This window comes from Protopterus annectens, chromosome 1.part2 (assembly GCF_019279795.1).
Source record: "Protopterus annectens isolate FY-2018-M chromosome 1.part2, PAN1.0, whole genome shotgun sequence".
NCBI lineage: Eukaryota > Metazoa > Chordata > Ceratodontiformes > Protopteridae > Protopterus > Protopterus annectens.
In genome coordinates this window covers 168,334,890-168,355,582 of record NC_056727.1, presented here as the reverse complement: position 1 = coordinate 168,355,582, position 20,693 = coordinate 168,334,890, and the positions used below count along the sequence as shown (strand labels likewise).

General features: G+C 37.3%; 2 protein-coding genes across 2 annotated transcripts in view; one reads left to right on the top strand and one right to left on the bottom strand.

Moving 5' to 3' along the window:
• The window catches only part of NENF (neudesin neurotrophic factor), a 1,081,512-nt gene that overhangs the window by 389,518 nt on the left and 671,301 nt on the right, over positions 1–20,693 (top strand). The window lies entirely within an intron of this gene.
• The window catches only part of PACC1 (proton activated chloride channel 1), a 245,467-nt gene that overhangs the window by 81,805 nt on the left and 142,969 nt on the right, over positions 1–20,693 (bottom strand). The window contains exon 4 of the mRNA XM_044055402.1: positions 60–202. Within this exon, the coding sequence (XP_043911337.1) occupies positions 60–202 (143 nt within the window). The remainder of the gene's footprint in view (positions 1–59; positions 203–20,693) is intronic.

The following is a 20,693-nucleotide window of genomic DNA, read 5'->3' as shown; positions in this document are numbered from 1 at the left end:
CACAATCTTATACATAGCTTACAAAATATACAGAAAATTAAAAAAAAATGGCCATCTACCTATTATGAAATTCCTGGAAGGAAAAAAACAGAAGGTAATCAATTGCAGTGAAGTCTTGTTCTGTTTTGTTAAGACGAAACTGAAGGAAAACCACTTCCCTCTGCCTGACTTTGGTAGGCCCTCGAACAATCAAAGCATGTCTCTGTAAAAAATTAAGCAAAAATTACATATTGGTCATAGTCAATGTTGACCATATATTTATAAACAATGCAGAAAAAACTGTTGACTAAATAGCACGTTACATGTTTTACTCCTTTATACATTTTCTCTCAGTACTGAAGTTCTTAAATGAAAAAATAAACAGATCATGCTTGATTTACCCTGAATGAGAGTGAAGTACATTATTCACAAAACATACATTGGGGGGATAATGTAGAGTAGTGTTTGAAAAATGCATGTACTGGGTGACTACACAGAGACAGCTTATCTTTGAATACAGCTGGTTATGCTGCAGTTAGACGATTAATATGAAAAGGTAATTGTGGACTGTCACATGACTCTGCACAATGGCAGACAAATGTAAAGAAGTTTTAAGATATGACTGTGTGCACAGCAGCTTTGTGCAATATACTGATAACTGACATAAGCACTATGGTATATCTGGTAAATGCAACCAATGTGGGATGGTGAGGCTGGTTACACTTTCCAAACGCAGTAAAAAAGGTACTTCCAAACATATGTCTGTACCCACAGCCTCAACATCTGTTGCAGTCTTATGTCTCTAAAGTTATTTTGGGTTCCCTAAATGCCAAGTATACACACACTTCAGTGTGTCAATGATGCAAATCTCATCTGTTACAGCAAAGATACAGCACCAAGCTACACCTCACTCGTGCACCGCAGAGGGACAGAAGATACTTATTCCATGGCACCCAACTGCCTGATATGTACCGCACTGTTATGGATAGGGCCACAGATGCTGCGCAGAAACACCAGTAATAGAAATGTTCCTCATATAAGTGTATCTAAATAATGGAATTTCTACATGTAAAGGGCAGAAAAAATGTGTTCCGTTGTCTTTGTAGATTCAGAGATTACACTCTGTTCACCTGTATATTGGTCACATCACACAGCAGTCCTGTATCTATAATGATTACTGTCCTGTGTTACTGTAGTTGTATGATGTGTGATGAAACTGTGTTTTATTGTCTTGTGTGAATACCACACCATCCCTGCAGTTTACACAACTGTAATGTAACCATCACAGCACAGCATGGCATGCACAATTACCTTACACAATGCAGACACAGCTATGCCCTTTTCTTTACCTGGCAACAACAGCAAACTGCTGCAGATTGATTATTACACTGTGACCAGGCATCATATCACATTTGTGATGCATGGGTCTTGGAATACGACAAGTAATGCTCAGTTAGTAGTATCAGTACAACTTTGTGATCTTAGGTATGCAAAGACCCAGCAAATACTTAAAGACTTCAAATTCCAGTCCACCCTAGCGATTGTAAAGTGTGCATCTTGCATGCTACTGCAAAGAAACTGCCTCATGTTACCATAACATTTGTTTGTTTATCTACCGCTGTTAAAAGCATGTTACTCTCCATATCACCTCTGGCTACAGAAGCAGTATGCACCTAGTTAAACAGCTTGTTTTGCATTAATTTATCTTAAGTTTGTATACATCCTTGTATACTACAAAAACAGGGGCATTGTGTTTTATTTTTCATTTTTTTCTGGAAAACAACAAAAAAATTACAGAATGTAGACTGTCTGAATCCTGGAAAAACAAGATATGCTTACAGAATTCTTGACCAAAACATTCATTCACCATAATTAATATTTTTCTTTTATTTACAACTTGTAAAACTCAGTTTATTTATTCTGTGTTCTTTCCTTAGAATCACTTTAGGTTTTGCTTTTATAAAACTGCACTAAAAACTATAAAATAATCAGGGAAATGACCAGAAAGTAAACCTAAGAGTTACTGCTGCAATTCCAAGAATTTCATTATGAGGATGGAATTCTGCCAGTGGCTAGGGTTACCACCTGTCCCACTTTGTGAGGGACAGTCCCTCTTTGGGCAGTTGTGTCCTGCAAAAAAAATGGCAAATGTCCTGAGATTTTAGGACAGAAATATTTCCTATATTTTCTTTAATAGCTGCATAAAACAGTTACTTTATATCTGAAACACCTAAACATTGTAATAAACAGAATAAGCAACTCAAATGCTACAAGAATAAGTTTTTATTCTGGCAAAAAAGTGAATTTCTGTCCTTTGTACTGGCCGTGGGTATGTTTTGCCCTGCAAAATCTGACGTTTCTACAAAAAATGTCCCACTTTGGGTATTTGAAAAGGTGGCAACCCTACCAGTGGCTCAACAGGCAATAGTTCCTTTTCATGCTGGAAGACAAAAGGACTGTGGGTTCTATTTCCATGTGAGATGCTTGGATTCATTTTTCACTACTGACACCCACAGAGCAGCATGGGGTGGGGGTGGAGGGGGATGGATTCCTCAGAGTGATGTCTTTTGGATAAGATGTTAAAACGAGGACCCATCTGCCTGGGTTTGTGGTACCTCAGGTGACTGTGAGAGACCCAGTGACAGTTATCCAAAAGAGCAGGGGCACATTATGACATTTTTTGCACAAATCAGAACAAAACTCATCACATTCACTCAAATATATAACAGCTGCCTTACATTAGAGAGAGAGAGACTGGGAAGCTCACTCTTATAATACATAATCAATTCAGAATTTGATGTATTCCATTTTCACAGATTCAAAGATATTATAAAGCCATGTCCATTCATGCTTTGCTAGTACCCTTCCTCAGGCCACACCTCTTTTCTCTAGGAGAGCAATACCAGTCAATCCAGGAGTAAATTTGTGGATACCTAGCCAGTTATCCGAGTTATGTTTAAAGGAAACTAGTGAGTCTCACTTTTTTAACTTTCAGGAGATGTTTATTTTAGAGATTTGGGAGCTGCTGGGTTATAAGCCTGTCTGTCTACTGTGTTTTATTTATCTGTTGGTGATAATTTAGGTCCCTGATTCTAGTTTTGGTGGAGATCTTGGACGTGAAGAGAAAAAGGAGGCCCAGGACATATGTGTATTTAATGGACCAGTAAGTGAGACAGAGCTTTCCCCTCAAAAGTCAGTAAGACGCTCAATAAAGAGATAGAGTTTCCAGCCTGTCATGGTAGGTTAGCAACTTTAAGGTTGTGATCTTTTTGGTTAGGAACTTTTGAGGGTCATTCTAATTGATATGTTTAGTGAGATACATCCTAAATGGGACATTGTACTCGATAACTGATCTATACTGAGTATAATGAAATGGTTACCTCTTTAGAACTTAATGATTTTCCACTGCCAATTAGTTGGGCTGAATAAAAGGATTTCCTGACAGCCTTTGCCTCAAGATGGTCAAAACAGAGGTAGCTATTATCTCAAGTACCCAGGTCCCTGACTACATTTTCATTTTGTAGTAGTGTGTTGTTTATAAGGTATGATGAGGACAGGAGCCATCTACCAAATGTGATGATACTACACTTTTTAGCATTTATTTGAGCCCACTTTTAGTACATCAAGACTTTACTACGTAGAGTTCTTTCTAGAGGATTTGGGTGTCAATGGTGACTTAAAAACAATCCCACCACGTCTGCTGTCATCTGCACACTTTGTTAGTCAGACATCTTACTTTTCTGCTTGAAGATCTGATAAGTAAATATTAAAAAGAAGTGGGCCCAGTACTGAACACTGAAGAGCACTGGTGGTCATTTTCATACTTTCTGACTATGTACTTATAGTACACAAAGGGTGGGTTCTGTCTTTCGGCCAGTTTGCTAGCAACAGTACCATGTATGGGTCATTTTAGTGCACCTAGCTTTTGCATGATGCTAGCGCTAGTATGGAGAATGATGTTGAAGGTTTGGCTAGATTAAGATTGATCACATGCACTGCATGGCCTCCATCTACACCCTCTGTAACCCTTTCAAAGAAGTTTCTTAGATTAGATAAACAGGATCTGCATTTCAAACTGCTGGGGGTCAAAGTCTAACAAGATTTTTGATACTGTATTTTATGAGGTTAGTTATAATACACTTTCTGGCTTTGCAGATGAGGATTGTAAGGCTGATAGACCTGTAACTACTGGGGTCAGTTATAAGGCCACCATTACTGAGGGTCTTTCCAACTTCAGGGTATCAATTATCAGAGAAAAAAAAACACTAGCTAAACTTGGGTTAAGCAGTTTAGGAAGTGTGCCTGCAAGGACATATTTAACACCATTAAGCAACCAGGCATATTGTCAGGTCCCAAGGAGGATGTATCTTTGGTCTTGCTTAGAACCATAAGTAACTCATGTCCAGAGATATCTGAAGGGTAAGGGATTCAGATATTTTGGAGCTTGGAATAGAAGTCTTGAGGGTAAAGCTAGCACCAAATTTGTTTGTAAGGATACTGACAATGTCTATTGGCTGTCATTATGAATAAGTTCAGAGCAATGAGGGGTACTGGTTTTAGTTTTCTAACACTGCTAAAGAAGTATTTAAATTATCTGTGGCTATAGAAGCTAGCCTAAGTTCATGAGCTCATTTAGTGTTCTTTGACTTTTTGGTAAAGCTTTTGATGTTAACCTTGGGAAGAGGAGTGTGGATCTACTAAGTAACATAATGAGTTCTTTTTTGTTGTTTGTTTTATAGCTATTTATATCAGTGGACCCCCAGGGTGGTTTGTTTTTTGAATTTCCTGTGATCCGCGGTTGTGGTAGGGAATGCTAGCCTTATTACTTTTTCTAAATGGGTGTATAATTCCTTAGTGAAACTTGCTGCTGTATTAAAGTTGAGGAATCGCAGTCATGAGTGAATTTTGATATTTTATCACAGAGTAGGTCGAGGTTGGAATGTCTGTAGTCTTTTTTTTCCAATATACTTTTTATTGCTTTTGTTATTCCAGCAATAATGTTTCAAACATTACAACAAAAACAAATGAAAATACAACTTTCTACAATAATCACATAGAAACATAAAGAAAAAAATAAAATTCACCATTACTGTTGATGCTAAGAAAGAAAATTACACACTTGGTTGTGTTAGGAATGATGTAGTACCCCTAATTCCCCACAGTGAAAAAAAGAGAAATAAAAAACTTGTTTTATACCATCATTTGTATAACACTTGACTTGTATAAGCAGGGTTACCTTACTGTTAAAGTATTGATGAAACTTTGAACTATATACAAGTTACACTATTTACATTGTTGGATGCCATCTGTTTAATTTTTTTTGTGGGTTTCGGCTTTTCCTGGTTGGGGGTCGCCACAGCGGAACTCCGGTCCGCTAATGATTGGCAGTAGACTTTCACATGCTGGCTTGCCGGGCCTAACGCACAACCTCCAATGAAGGAACGCCCACGCACGTATATCGACACACAGAAAACGCTCTAACTGAGAATCGAACGGGCAATGTCTAACTGTGAAGCGACATCCGTTTAATGCTAATCTTAAATCATGTTGTTGTTTGAGCAATATATTTTCTGTGTTTAGTTTATAAAAGTATGTGTGGTCTACCAAAATGGTTCCCTATTAGAACCGCGAAGGTCCACTTAAGCGAATTCGGAAACGTCGACATGTATTCAGTGAACCACGAAAACACTGATCGTTCTGAAGCATGAAATTCGAAATATTGAATCGTCATAGTTGGCCCTTCTGCAGTATAGCTCCTTAAAGTAAGTGTGCGATAGTTACGGACCTTAGGGTTAGGGTGCGGGTTAAGGAAAGTGCATAGATAGTAATGTATGCAAGGTTTAGTGTAGGGTTAGAAGTAGAGTTTTGTTGTATATGTATGTGGTTTATTTATTTTGTTTGGGTAGGCAGTATGTAGCGGGCGGTGGGGTTGGCCAACTATGATGATTCGAGATTTTGAATTTCGCGGTTTAGGGCGTTTGGTGTTTTCGCGGTTTGCACAATATGTGTCGCTGTTTTTGTATCCGCTGAAAAGGTCTTTTGTGCTTATAATATAGACCCTACCAAAATTGTTTTTAAGTTGGGGATTTGGTTTGCTTGCTAGGATTGTGTCTAGTAGGGAGTTCCAATATGTTTGAAAATATGTTCTTTTTTTGTGCTTTTAGTAGCTAATTTGTGGGAGGTAATATACTTAATTGCCATGTCTTTAAAGTTTACCCATGAGATTTTGTTATTGTCTACCCAATTTTTAGTTATATAAAATTTAAGTAGGACACACAATGTAATTAAAATGTGTTTACAAATTTCATTGATTGAACTAGGGATTATATGTAGAATCATTGTTTCCCAGGAAAATGTGGTTTTCTCATATCCAATTTTTTCAAGTTGCACTCTTAGGGAACACCAGAGCTTGAAGATATTCTTGCAGCTCCAAAAGCTATGGAGGATATCGACATTTTCTCAGGAGCAAAAGGGACACAGTGATTCTTTTTTATAGACAATTTTTTTAAAGACAGCTGGAGTATAGTATGTATTATTGTTAATTATTATTTGTCTGTAAATTAGGTTTTTGAAAGGTGTTAGTTTTAAAATGTTAGTAATAGCTTCTTGTTTTTGTGCTGTTGTGATAGTTTTATTAATGTTTTCCCAGTATTTTGAGTATAATAATGCAGATTGGTGTTTAATCTCACTTATTAATTTGTAGGACTTTGAGATTATTTTCTCTTTAGCAGCTAGTGATTTGATTAAATTTTGGGTTGTTTTTATATTTTGTATATCTGTTTCGTAGTTAGGGTACTTCATCTTGATTAGTGATATCATTTGTCTAAGAAGTGCTCTTTAAATTTAGTCATCACCCATCACTTATAATACATCTCCATAACTCCTAACCATAAAATCCACAAACTCCTAATAACAATATTGTCAATTTGTTCCACTTCATGTCTTGTCATATTTCTGTAAAAGCCATTGAGCATGTTTTCCTCAAATTATCTACACAACATATTGCATTTTTTCTGATGTTCCAAAAACCTTCCACCTCTTTTACAACTCGAAGATATGTTGTATGGTCTCCACCCCACTACACCTCATATGTGAATAATAAGTTTCAGGTAACTTTTGCCTGGTACATTCATATGTAGCAGCTTCCATATAAAATCCTATATACTGGTCTCGTTCCTAATTCTTTCCCACTTGTCTATTAATGCTGCCTTAATGTATTTGCTCAAAGTGTCCCAACTACTTACTAAGTAATCTTTCTGTTAAATGATTATAAACCATAGATTTTTTTTTCTTATCCTTAATATTTGAAACTTTATCTCTGCTTGCTATCACTTTTGTCATATATTCATACTGCAATATTCCTTTACCCTCCCATTTCAGTTTCCTTCTCTTCAGTAAGTAATAATCCAGCCTAATATCTTCTCAATAGATGACACTATGACACTCTCTTTACCTAATAAATATTTAAGCACAATCCTTAAATGGCTATCAACCAGGACAGTTATCGACTGAAACATGATCAATCTGCCTTCTTTTTCTTCTACTATTATATATACATACCCCCAAATGGTTTTAAAAAAGTCCAATCTTACACTAAACGTTCATGTAAATGATGTAACTCCACACAAATAAATAAGTAAATAAAAAAGTATAAATACATAAATAACTTTGCCCAAACTACAGTACTCCCACTTGTCCTAACAGACCTCTCCATTCTCCATTGTCTACACATCATATCCCACCGTCTGTAAGTTATACCCAATACACTAACTTCCTCATTGTTAAACATCTACCCCTATTTTTCTACGTTACCAAAATTCAAAATATATTTCCTCTGATTCAAGTCTAATCCGGCTCTTTGTAATAACAGATGCAGTAAAAAAAATTTTCATAACCGACTTTTCATCCTTAATAATACACATCTGTGACTAACTGTATAAGACAGGTGGGAGTAAGCTATACTCCTCTTTTTTTATACCCAAAGATATGTTCTATGATTAAATTCAAATATCATTATATCCATTTCAAAAGCACACAGAAACGGACTTAGTGTGAACCCATACGCCATTATTTACCTTTATCCTTCCGCTGCCCTGAATATCAATTAGCACAGGGTACTACAAAGTACTATTATATAGTTCTGTTAAAAAATCTACACATTTTTCACTTAAATAATTATTTTGCAATATGTCTAACAGCACCTCTTCCAAAACATTGTCATATGCTCTATGTACATCTTTCACTGTAAAACAGCCTTCCATATCACTCTGTATCTCATTAATTTTAAGAGAAAAGTTGAGTAACAGTTATTGTATTCATTTACCTTTTCCCACACCATATGCTACTGGCTTGAACACAGAATATATGTTCTCTTAAACTCAAATGTCAAACCTCAGTGACAGTTTTAAGGTCACTGTTTGATAATGCCTATGGCCTCCTGTTCATTAGATTTTCCTTTTCTATGCCTTTCCATGTTAAACTTGACAATGATGCAGTAAAAAAAACATTTTCATAACCAACTTTCCATCCTTAATAATACACATTATGTCCAATGGATGGAAGTCCAAAGACAACAGCATCATGCCCCATCTTTTCAAAATAGTCATCACTCCTGCAATACTTTAACATTACTCTCAATCGATCACTTAATGATTTATAAAACTCACAAGTTAAACCATTATATCTAGGGATCCCTTCAGGGTTCACCATCTTTCAGTACTTCAAGGACCTCCTGCACAGCAACAGTTGCATCCAAATTCTTGATAACTGTACTCTCCAACTTTCTAAGCTGTTAATGCACATGCTGGAAATGTTATATTCTTTTATATAAATCATATTAAAAAAACTCTGCTTTCCTAATCTTTTTGGTCATATAATTAGATACACTGATGTCAAGTTCATTTCTCCAACTTTCCATGAACACATATTATTTCTGTATAAATTTTTCAAGTACAGGGTTAATTGCTTCTTTCTTACCTCCTGTCACATATAACCATTTATCCATCCATTCCCTCATTCTTTCTTCAGTTTTCCTATAAATGTCTTCTTCCTGCTTAATATAATGCAAGTTTACCTCATTCACCATAACATGCAATGATTCTAACTGCTCTCCATACACCTGCTTGCTTTCTGCCTTCAATTTTTTGATATGAAAAGATATTCCCACATCAGCTTCTGTTTATATGCTTCCAACCAAGAACCACAATCTGTATAAAACATTCATATATCCAAATTGTCCACCCGTAATATATGAAAATAACCTTTAATCTTTACTGTTTCAATGAATTCCACATTTATTCTAAAACCTCTTTTTTTCTACAGTAATTTGTTCAACCATGACTCCAGTTTTCACGTACTCAGCTCTACAAATAGAGAATCCAGTTTCTTTACTCCATGCATCCTTTGTAAAATAGCACTGCATAACATATAATCAGTTTTAATAGTAACTGGCCTCATTCTGTATGGGCAGTCACCCTGTCCAACAATCTTTTAATCTGCTGCGCTACTCTGGTTCTAAATATTATAACACTTCCTTCAGCTTCCCCATTCTTTCTTCAGTATGTCAGAATAGAAATCCCCTGCACATACTTATCAATGCATGCTTTTCTAAGTCATGAAACAAGTCAATTCTCTCCTTGTCAGTAGTATAAGCATATGCATTACATAATCTTATAAGACAATTACTGAAAAAAAAGTACAGATTAGTACCTTTCTTTGCACTACAGTCATAAATTATTTCATTTTCGCTGGAATATTATTTCTTTTTAAAACAGCTAGCCCAGAACATACATTTGGTTCAAAGGACCAGATAAATATCCTGCCAGATTGTTGTTGAGTCTTTCGGCTTTTCCCGGTTAGGGGTCGCCACAGTAGAACTCCGGTTCGCTAATGATTGGCAGTACATTTTTACGTGCCGAGTTGCCAGCCCTGACGCACAACCTTCAATGAAGGTATGCCCATTCACGCATGTCTCCACACAGAAGACGCTCTAGCTGAGAACCGAACAGGACAACGTCTTACTGTGAGGCGACAACGCTACCGCAGCACCACCACCGCAGTCTATAAATATCCTACCAGATAATAATGAAAATATTGCTTCCAATTCATAAATGCAAAGTTTATCAAGTAAGAAACAAAGAAACAAGGGTACTTGTGTACTATCGCAACCACAGTCCAGTGTCACTACCTGATATTGTAATTGTAGCAGGCGATATCAGAATACGTATGTATCTTAATTGTAATCCATTTCAAAAACTCTTCTGTAAATGCTTTTAGCCAAAGTGATTTCATTTCTGGCTTATAAACTTTTGCAGCGTTGTAATGTTGCTACAGACAGTTCTCACCTGCTTTGTTAAACAATTACACAGAAAGGCAAAAATGGCATGGGAAAAAATTTTACACACTGTCGTTACAACCTTAGTTGGTGCAAAAAAGGTTTGCAGTCACATAAATGTCATGAAGGATAACAGATTGGGATTTCACCAGCAAATTTAGGAACTGACGAGCTACTTCTCTGTACAGAAATGTAAATGTCTGTGTAACTGATGTCATGGATTTAAAAAGTTGTTGGTTGATACAAGTACCATGGACGAATGTGCAAAAGTCATTAGGGTGTTACCACATTCATGCTTACATCTTTCTCCGCCTGACTACCATCAAGAAAAACAGAAAAATTAAATATATTTATCGTGTAGATAGGTAGAAAGAAGTAGTGGTTAGAAGAAGTATTATATTCTCGTCATTACAAACTTTTGACTACATTGACCAGCAGGACTATGGCTTGGAAAACAGCCATTTTTCCAGTTCAGAATGTGGTTGCGATACCGAAACAAGAGATATACTTTCTGCTTCCTTAATGAATGTAAGATTGTTGAACACTTTAACTGCACCTTTTCTTTAACAATTAGGTCTACTCATGTCCATGAAGACCTTCGTTTCTGCTACTCACCCGAGCTCTGACTGACTTCTGATTGTCAGTATTCCATTCTTCATCTTTATGTGTTTATCATCAGTCTCAGAGCGCAAAACAGCATACTTGTTATTAGTTTCTATCCTGATACACACTATACTTCCTTTACATTTCCATTTGCTTCTAATTCAAAAGTACCTTTCTCTGTAGTATTTCCCTACCAGAAATATTGTCATTGTCTTTTCATGAGATTCAAATACATACTCCCAAATAATTTAAAAATACTTTGTTGCTTTTGAGGGGGAATTCTATAAGCAGGTTAGTGGTGTAGCTATGGGGCCAGTTGTGCCCCCATATATGCTAATATTATTCTTCAAGTTTGGGAAACTAATTATGTTTTTACATCTCCTTAAACCAAATATTGGAGCCTTTACAAGAAATGTTTACATGACATATGTATTTTTGGAAAGGTACAATGGATATGTTCCTAGAATTTGTCAATTTTCTGTAGCAGTCTACTAGTTTTTTAAAATTTACTTATAAAACAAACACTGTGAAAATAGATTATTTAGATGTAACTATACATGAGATGATGGATAAACAAAAGCTTAAATCTACATTGTATGGAAAAGAAACATTTGCAAATTCATATTTATATTAAACCAGTGCCCACCCTTACAAACAGAAATGTAAGATCATAAAAGGTCAACTGATAAGAGCTTCTGGAATGGTATCAGAGGATGAAGATTTTTTTGAAGGACCGTGATATTAAAAAGATATTTCTGGAAAGAATGTATCCTGAGAGGATAATTGAAGAAGTTTTCAGAGAAGTGCTAGAGGGCCGAAAAGAAAAATACCCTTCTATACTGGGTAGCAAAGAGAAATTCCTTAGGATCTCAAAAAAAAAAAAAAAAACAAACACCGTAGAAGGAAAGGATGAAAAATCTAGTGGGAGTTATAGTGGGGCCTTTAGTTTGTACTTTAACAAGAATGTCACCATGGTAAAAGAAACCGCTGTGAAATATTGGGAGTTATTTAGGAATTTTACTGATGAAACCAAGATATTTGGAGAATTTATAAAATTTATTTATAAAAGGGGTATGAATTTCAAAGAAATATATGAATTAAAAAAGAAAAAAGACAAATGCTCAGGAATAGGAATGAAGAAAACGGGCACTTGTACATGTGAAATATGCCCACAACGTGTATATACAAGTAATACTGATAGTATCTATACCCTAGTAGAGATGTGTTGATAAATGCTAAAGAATTTTATAACTGTGACAGCACAGGTTTAATATATGTTGCCGTATGTGTAGCCTGCCAAGCATTTTATGTGGGAAAGACTGAAAGGGCCTTAAAGAAATGAATACATGAGCATCAGTATAGTATAAAAACAAACAAAAAAAAAAACAGGACAATGCATTGTTTAAACATACATTAATATGTAAGCAAGCTAGATTTACATTTTTTGTCCTGGAGGCCACAGTAATGAATAAAAGGGGAGTTCCCTGGGAGGAAACCATTGAATACAGAGAAACATATTGGCAGGTAGCTCTACAGGCTAATGAGAACTCTGGAATGAATGAAAATACATCACTTGATACCTGTACTAAAGTTAAGAGCAGCAAGGCTATAAGGGCTTCAAAATTACTTTTGAGATCTTCCACTACTAAGTATTCACTAGGTTGTACACATTATAAAATTTTCAACTTTTATTGAAAATGTTTTTATATTAAAGTTTTCTTTATTATATTTTAATTATAAGTATGGATTTTACTGAAGCATTTGTAGTGTAGTTATTAGATGTTTATGTATGAAGATCATCATCATCTTCTTTCGGCTGTTCCCGTTAGGGGTCGCCACAGCGAAGATATATGTATTATTTATAGCATTTATGTATTTCTATTAGGACATGTGTGTAATATTGTGTATAGCCTTTTCGGTTTATGTCGCTTGCATGACACTGTATAGTACCCATAGTGATTTTTTTCACTCATGATTTTATTTAGTTATTTTTAAAGTCTGTGTATTTGTGTATGCCATTTGAATTGAGTGTGTTTATTCATTTAAGTATAAATTAGTTAATTAATTAATTGGCACTATGAATAATATTTAAGCTGTACAACTTTGATTCTGGTGTGTGTGGTCTGGTGAAGTCCCAGCATCATAGGGATGAAAAACACGGTGATGAAGTTCGATACCATATGCCGTTTTTATTTGTCCTGTTGAGTGATTTTTAATAAAAGTTCGTATTTTGGATAGTGAGCCTCAAATATTCTATCAGCCCACGCTGTGCTTGACTTATTTATTTGGCTTTTGCTCTTGGCACGGTGTTCCCTCTTCAAATTTAACAAAGACCAATCTTACTCTAAACGTTCAGGTAAACAATGTAACTCCACAGAAATAAATAAATAATTAAGTAATGTTTCAGTGATGTTTTCCTCAGTCTCTGGGAAATTTACCAAAAATGACTCCCTGCATTACATTTTGTGCACAGAGTTTTGAGTTGCTACTTAAGTGTCTACTTTCTCCACATATAATCACATCTTCTTTTCATACAGTCTTCTGCTAAATGACCTACTTTTGCACAAAAATAATATCCCTTTGGCTAGTGTTTATAAAAGACAGTTCCATTTATCCTTTGGATACGTACTAAACAGGGTAGATGGCATCAAACATTATGTTGTACTGACAATTCCGTAAATACAGACCCCCCCGCTCCCGAAACCACTTACGTTTCTAATCTTATCTGTACTGTAAACAACATCACAAAACTGCAACAAAACTGCACTTAATGGTTTTGTAATGTCAGAAAATCTAAACTGGTTGAATACATTTTGTTTTCTGCTCACTCAAAATGACTGGAGGCTATAAATATTTCATGGTACAGTGTTATGAATTTCATTAAACTTCGTTTGAAGTATAAAGAGTACAGCCTAATTTTCCAAAGCTACATTAAGAAACAGCAGCATTAAAACACATTGGGATTCACTACCCAGATCCTAAAATTATGTCTTATCAGGTAAAACATCACCTACAGATTAAAAATTTAATCTAGGTTGCTGCATCTCAGAACATGCTCGGGACTGTTCCACAGCTGTTGCATAAAAATTTACTTGATTCAGTTGGCAGCACCCACTTATCTGGTTTACCTGCAAGCTATCTATCTGGGATTTCATTAACAGTAGCTCCTTCCTATGTCTCCAGTAATCCAGGAACTGAAGTGTTTCCTTTCTGTGACTTACCAGACTGTAGCTCTACTTCAACATGCTCTATTGTCTCACTCCAGGACAAAGTAACCTGGCCATATGCTACAGCTGCTATTTCTCCCATATGCAAATTGGAAAGTCCTCCACTATTTTAATGCCAGAGAGAAGCAAGACTATAAAGCTGCTTTGCATTTTGGTCTTAATTCATATTTCCAACATCCTTGAACATAGTTGCCTGCATCTTAGCTCTCCTTGCTCTCCTGTGGAGTATCACAGCACCATCTGGAGAAATACAAAGGGAAATTCCATGATGCTCTGAACAAACTTCCCCAAGTCACCAAGAATGCCACCTCAGGCCTCCACTAAAGATAGACCATAGGCCTTGTGGGACTAACCCAGTCAACAAAACATACATTTTGCTTTTTAAAATAATCACAATATTCCTGTCAAAAATGCTTCAAATAAGACCTGGTTTCATGGTGCAGAGGGTAAAGCCCTGACTGCATCCCAGACAACCCGTGTTCAACTACAGACATGGACACTGGAGGGACTGGGCAGGGGGAAGATGGGGTGAGAAGCCAATGACAGCAGGGGGGGGGGGCAACAGGGCTTGCTGCATCTACAGCACTTGCAGGAGTGCAGGGGTAATGCTGCACCATGAAAAGCCATGCTGAAAGCGGTGGAGAACTTGGTCGAGCAGCTGTACCTTCCAATGTAGATATAATGGAACTTGCATGGCTGTCACAGGGGTTAAGGACAGTACAGTCCACTGGATCTGCAGACTGATCCACTCCCTGACATATGGCTCTTATGTCCACTAGGGAATGAATGAGCCAGAGGGCTCTTGTCCTGCTGGAGGAAAGAATGGGTCAGTTGGGTACTGGAAGGGGAGGCTTGGTGATAAGCAACTACAGTCATGATGTGCAATTACAAAAAGGAGACCTCTCTAAAGACAGTGATCATGGAATGGCTCAAACCCAGGCTGTCCAAAAGGAGACCTCTCTAAAGACAGTGATCATGGAATGGCTCAAACCCAAGCTGTCCAAAAGGAGACCTCTCTAAAGACAGTGATCATGGAATGGCTCAAACCTAGGCTGCCCAAAAGGAGACCTCTCTAAAGACAGTGATCATGGAATGGCTCAAACCCCAGGCTGCCCAAAAGGAGACCTCTCTAAAGACAGTGATCATGGAATGGCTCAAACCCAGACTGTCCAAAAGGAGACCTCTCTAAAGACAGTGATCATGGAATGGCTCAAACCCAGGCTGTCCAAATTAGTTTTTGACTCTGTTAGTCAAATATATAACTAAGTCTTTTACTAAACTGCCTGCACATCAACATAGGGTAATACATACCAATGGATCATAACCTTACGCATGCACTGCTGTTCCCATGCAGAATTTTTTTCAAGTGGGCTCACTGTCACGCCACTGTCAAATATACTACCCTGTTTGCTCTATGCCAATATCTTAGCACTACAAAGCTACTTCAAAAGTACCAATGTTCAGGAACACAACACTTTCTAATTTCTAGCATTCCTACCTTCCCCAGCTCTAAGTACAACTCAAAACAGAACTACCATGACTGGAATCTGAACACAGACCACCCTGAATTTCACTCTAGTGTTTACCCATTGTATTGTTTTCTTTTTTAATATCTAATCTGCTAGCAGGTACTTGCAAGACTCTGGGATGCATTTACAGAACATATAAATATCCACTGTGAGGAAGAAGGTGTCTTGACTGGGATTTGAGACAAATCTATCCAGTATTACCTCTTTTTTATTGCTGATAAACTGTATGATGAGAATATCTGAAACCTGGAGTAACTGCAGATCGTTTTAATTCTGCTTGTCTAATTCTAACTTGGTTTAATGTCCGCTTTTTGCATGTCTGGTACTGGCTGGTTTTAAATTTGTAGTTAGGGTTTAGCCAAAATCTTTGCAAAAAGTACTTTTATTAAGTTATTTATTTTTTCTTTGTGCCACCCTCCAGCTTTATGATGTTTAAGCCTCGGCAATTTGGATTTGTTCCTCTGTACTGGGTATCACTGGGATAGGGTAAGAACCATGCAGTGGGATGTCATTCAAGCAGCCATGAAGATGCTTTGTGCTCAGTGCTTGTACCCCATTATTTGTTTGAGCACTGCCAGACACGGGCACCCTTATCCCCTAGTTTGGATTAGATTGTCATATCCTAAGACCAGGGCTTTGTAGTACTCACACTGGCATGTTACCACATCAGGAACTACACAGCACCTACCCCCTTCATCAGGTCATATAGTTCAGGACACAGTTATGTGATAATCAGTATGATCAGAACAGTACCTTTCTGTTTACCTTGCTACTGTTCTTCCCCTGTTCTTTGAGTCTGCCCCCCCCCCACTGTGACATTAAGCCAAACGTTTCAGAACTTCTAACCACAGAACTAGAGCTCCAGTTTGAAAATTTCCCCAACCCTCTCACTCTTTTCTTGTTGTGGCTTTAAATAGCTGTGTCTCCGGCTTCTGCTCTTTATGGCAATCTGACTTCCAAAGTTCCTCCATTCCCTCTTTCATTGTGTAACCTATTTAAGTACTTTCCCACCCATTGTTTTCCTTATAGCCATACTACTAAGTGCCCACCCAGCAAACCAGTATTGGATTTGAGTAAAGCTCCTGTACTACAAATAGTCTCCTGCTCATTTTCCCAGAGCTCCCATCTGCTTGGTGCCCTCGCCACACTCTGAGGGGGTCCTCAGTCAGTCTTGCTCCATCACTGACTATAAGAGATTTATTTTACTGTTTTGTTCTTCAGTTAACGGTTTAGAGTGCTACTGCTTTATTTTTGGTTTATTTGTTGGCTTTACCTTTAAATCATTGCAAAGGTCCTAACATTTTTGAAACTGCTTTGTCAAGGTAGTTTGTTTAAGTTGTTTTCTTGTAGCATTACACTTGCAAGCAATCATTCTTGGTATTACTGCATCAAGTGGTTAGCAGTGCCCTGTACAGAGACAAATATCCAGAAAGTAAATTGTATCTGTAAAAGTACCCTTACAACTGAAACCTGTAACTTAGTATGGCTAAAACAAAGCCATTGTACATACACAAGTTAAGGGCACCTAGTTTGCACATTAAACACTACTGTCAAATCTTAGCACAATCTAACCTACTCTAGTGCCAAACACCACAAACCACCCAAGGAGACCTCTGTATACCCCAGTCCATGATTTACAGTAGCCCAGGTAGCCCAGCCAACTACAGGTCCAGACAACATGAATATGCAATTTCCACAAGTCTCTGTAGCTAGCTTGGTAGATATGGGCATCCTGACACAATGTAGCAATTGTCTCATGTTCACAGACAACCATTTAATTCTTAAACAAACAAGCAAGGTATGCAAGAGATGCATATACATAACTTCACTGCAGGCAAAAAACTTGCATACAAACTAGGTTGTGAAGCACACGCACACTACATACACTATACATAGTGTCAACCACACACATAGACCAACTTATGCTGAGGCACTAAAAATAATTTTCCCAAACATCAAAGACATCCTAAAACTATAAACAGCAACATCTATCTTCAGCAACCTCTAAAGCACGCAGCAAAACAACATTAAACACCACAACATTAAACACCACACATACAATTACACCCAGTGGAGCTCCAAAAGCAAAGCCCATAAAGCAAGCAAAGACATTACACAAGACTCTTGTCATACGAGACTCCACTGTATGACACGCAATGCCCCACTCACCACACTGAACAAGAAAGTAACAGTTAGTTCCTTATCTGGAGTAGGATCTGCCAAGTTATGCACGCATGCACTCAAGTCATTACACCACAGGAACCAGTATCATAGTCCAAGTGGGAGGTAATAGCCTGAGACGTACTTCCCTGGACTTCATGAAAACAGACATTGTTGATCTCTCTGAATATCTGTCTCAGGCAGCTTGCATTGAGCAACATTCTACCTTCACCAAGGATAATGCCACAGTACTAACAAAAGATGACTGACTTCAATAACTGGATTAATTTCTGGTGTCTTTCTAGAGTAATTCAATATCTGTCAGCATATGAGTACATGGTTAACAATCCATGCTGCTTTGCAAAGGATGGTCTGCAACTGTCTCTCCTAGGCTCCCAAATACTGGCTAAAATTTTATCCATTCCCTTAGAGCCTTTTTTAGGCAATGCCAAATTGAAAAACCTACCACATAGCAAATAAAACCCAAAGAAACCTAAAGGTGTTACTGCTCAATGCTACAATGTAAACAAGAAACTTCACACCCTACAAGATCTCCTCACTCTGGAGAATATAGACATCTGTGGCATTACAGAAACATGTCTACCTTTCAGCTCATGAGCTCTCGAACGCCTTTCACTCTGACTTTACAATGTGCTGCAGCAGTTAGTTAGCCTTCATGCAGTGTTTAATCATCTTCTGATGGTATGGGGTTACAGTAAATGATCAGTGCTGTATTATTTAATCACCTTCTCTGTTTCAGAGTTCAGTACTGGGGATCATGAGACTCATCCTGATTGGATGCATTTCTCCATCAGCTATCTGCTACAGTCGCACCTGTGTTATGTAAGGCCTAACTGAGTTCAACAAGTAGTTTATCTGGTTATTTTTCCATAACAGATGTGCTTTTTTTTATTCTATGACCCTGCAGGGATATGTACTACCCCACTGCTGTTCCTGGTGTCCCTGCTGTTACTCTGACATATTGTTAGACATTAGGGCTTCATGTATAATTATTGTGCTGCATATACTCACCTGTGGGTATCTTTTCACGTGACTACAATGACTAGCAACACAGACATTGTGGTAATAGGAACACCTGCCTTCCAGAGACCTGCAAGCAGTTCCCAGCAAAAGGTTAAAGCTTAAGCTCAAGACGACTGCAGTTTTGGTATTGCAATCAAATATGTCCTATTGTTCTATCTATTTGCTCTTATACAGCTAAAACAACAGGACATATATGAGCTAAATTGCAGGGTCTAGGTGTGTAATTCAGGATAATTACTGCAAAATCATTCATTTTAATTATCAAGAACAATGCAAAGGTCAAACAGTTTGTAATATGTATTGATAGTTGAGCATACTCGGAGATATGCCCTTTATCCAGTCCTTTTTGTGGAGGACTTTGATCATTATTGGCTATAGTTGGTGAAAAATGCTGAAGCCAGAGTACTGAATGGAAAACCTCATATGGTATCCATGAGAATTGTACAGAAAGCAGCATTCCTTACATAATTTAAGGTCTTGCATGTTTGGGGGGGACTATAATATAATATAAATCTGAAGAATTTTTAAGAGGACTTAAAATCTCAAGAAATGAGCTTTATTTTTTTCTGATTTGGGGAAAGCAGTTACCACCAAGCTTGTACCAAATTAAAAATGGGGTGTTTTAATTTTTCTTGGACAAAGTAAGGTCATGATGTATGTGGCCAGGGAAGGGGGTAAGGCACATTTCCTGAATCCCTTTTATTAGACCATTATTTAAATTGGGGACAGTCCCTACCATTTATACGTGGCTTCACTGAGACATAAAGCCTCCCTGATGGCTTTGCAGTAAAGCTAAAGATCAGCGAGTTTGACCCTCTGCCTCACAAGGAAGGTATATAATTAATTGAGTTTCCTATGAGACTTACATACACAAACAAATTCATCAGTTTATAAAACATTATAAACTAGGTTGCAGAGATGGGACAGGGCATAAGCTAAACAGGATGCAACAGTTCTACACAAGGTCATTTACAAAACATATTACCTTTCCAAAGTTTCTAACAAAGGGGTAAAATCAGCCTCTGGGGCTAAGTCCTGATCAGTGATGACCCAGAGACCTACATGACTCATAAGTGGAAGCAAAAACCAAACGAGCCAGCATATAGTGACCTGAAAATACTTTAATGGTATTAAACCATAAAAAACAAGAGACACAGATTGGTTTCGGCCAGATCAAATCATAGCCTTCATCAGTGTGAAAAACAGAACATCAGTTGTTGAAACTTAAGAAAGCCCATCTACAATCTCATTGGTTGTGTCAAAAATATTCATTCAGACCAGGTGGAAATAATCCACCCAGTTTCACAATCCATTTTTTCTCTTTGGTATTTAAAATAGAGTGCCACCCTGTCTTATTGGATCGGTTACCTTGTATAATGTCAATAATCATAAAAGTAAACTTGGCAGATTTGTGAATCAGATGATGTTTGTAGAGTGCGTTATTAGCCCTTTTGTTTTTGATATTGCTAATGTGCTCAGAAATTCTAATTCTAAATGGTCTAGAGGTTTGACCAACATAGAATGAACCACATTGACATGTGGCCAGATAGACCACCCAGTCACTGCTACAGTTAGCAAAAAAGTTGAGATCATAAACCAACGAACAATTTCTGCTGGAAAACTGTTTGGATTTGTTCACCTTATCACAGTTGGTACAGTGGCCACATGGGAAACAACCTATCAATGGGTCACCTGTCAATGTTGTCTGCAAAAATTGTGAATGTCCATCCATAGTACCATGTTTGTAGTGGTTAAAAAAAGAACCAAAGTTTTTCCCTTTCCGAAAAGAAAATAGACATCTGTCAGGTATTATGTTTG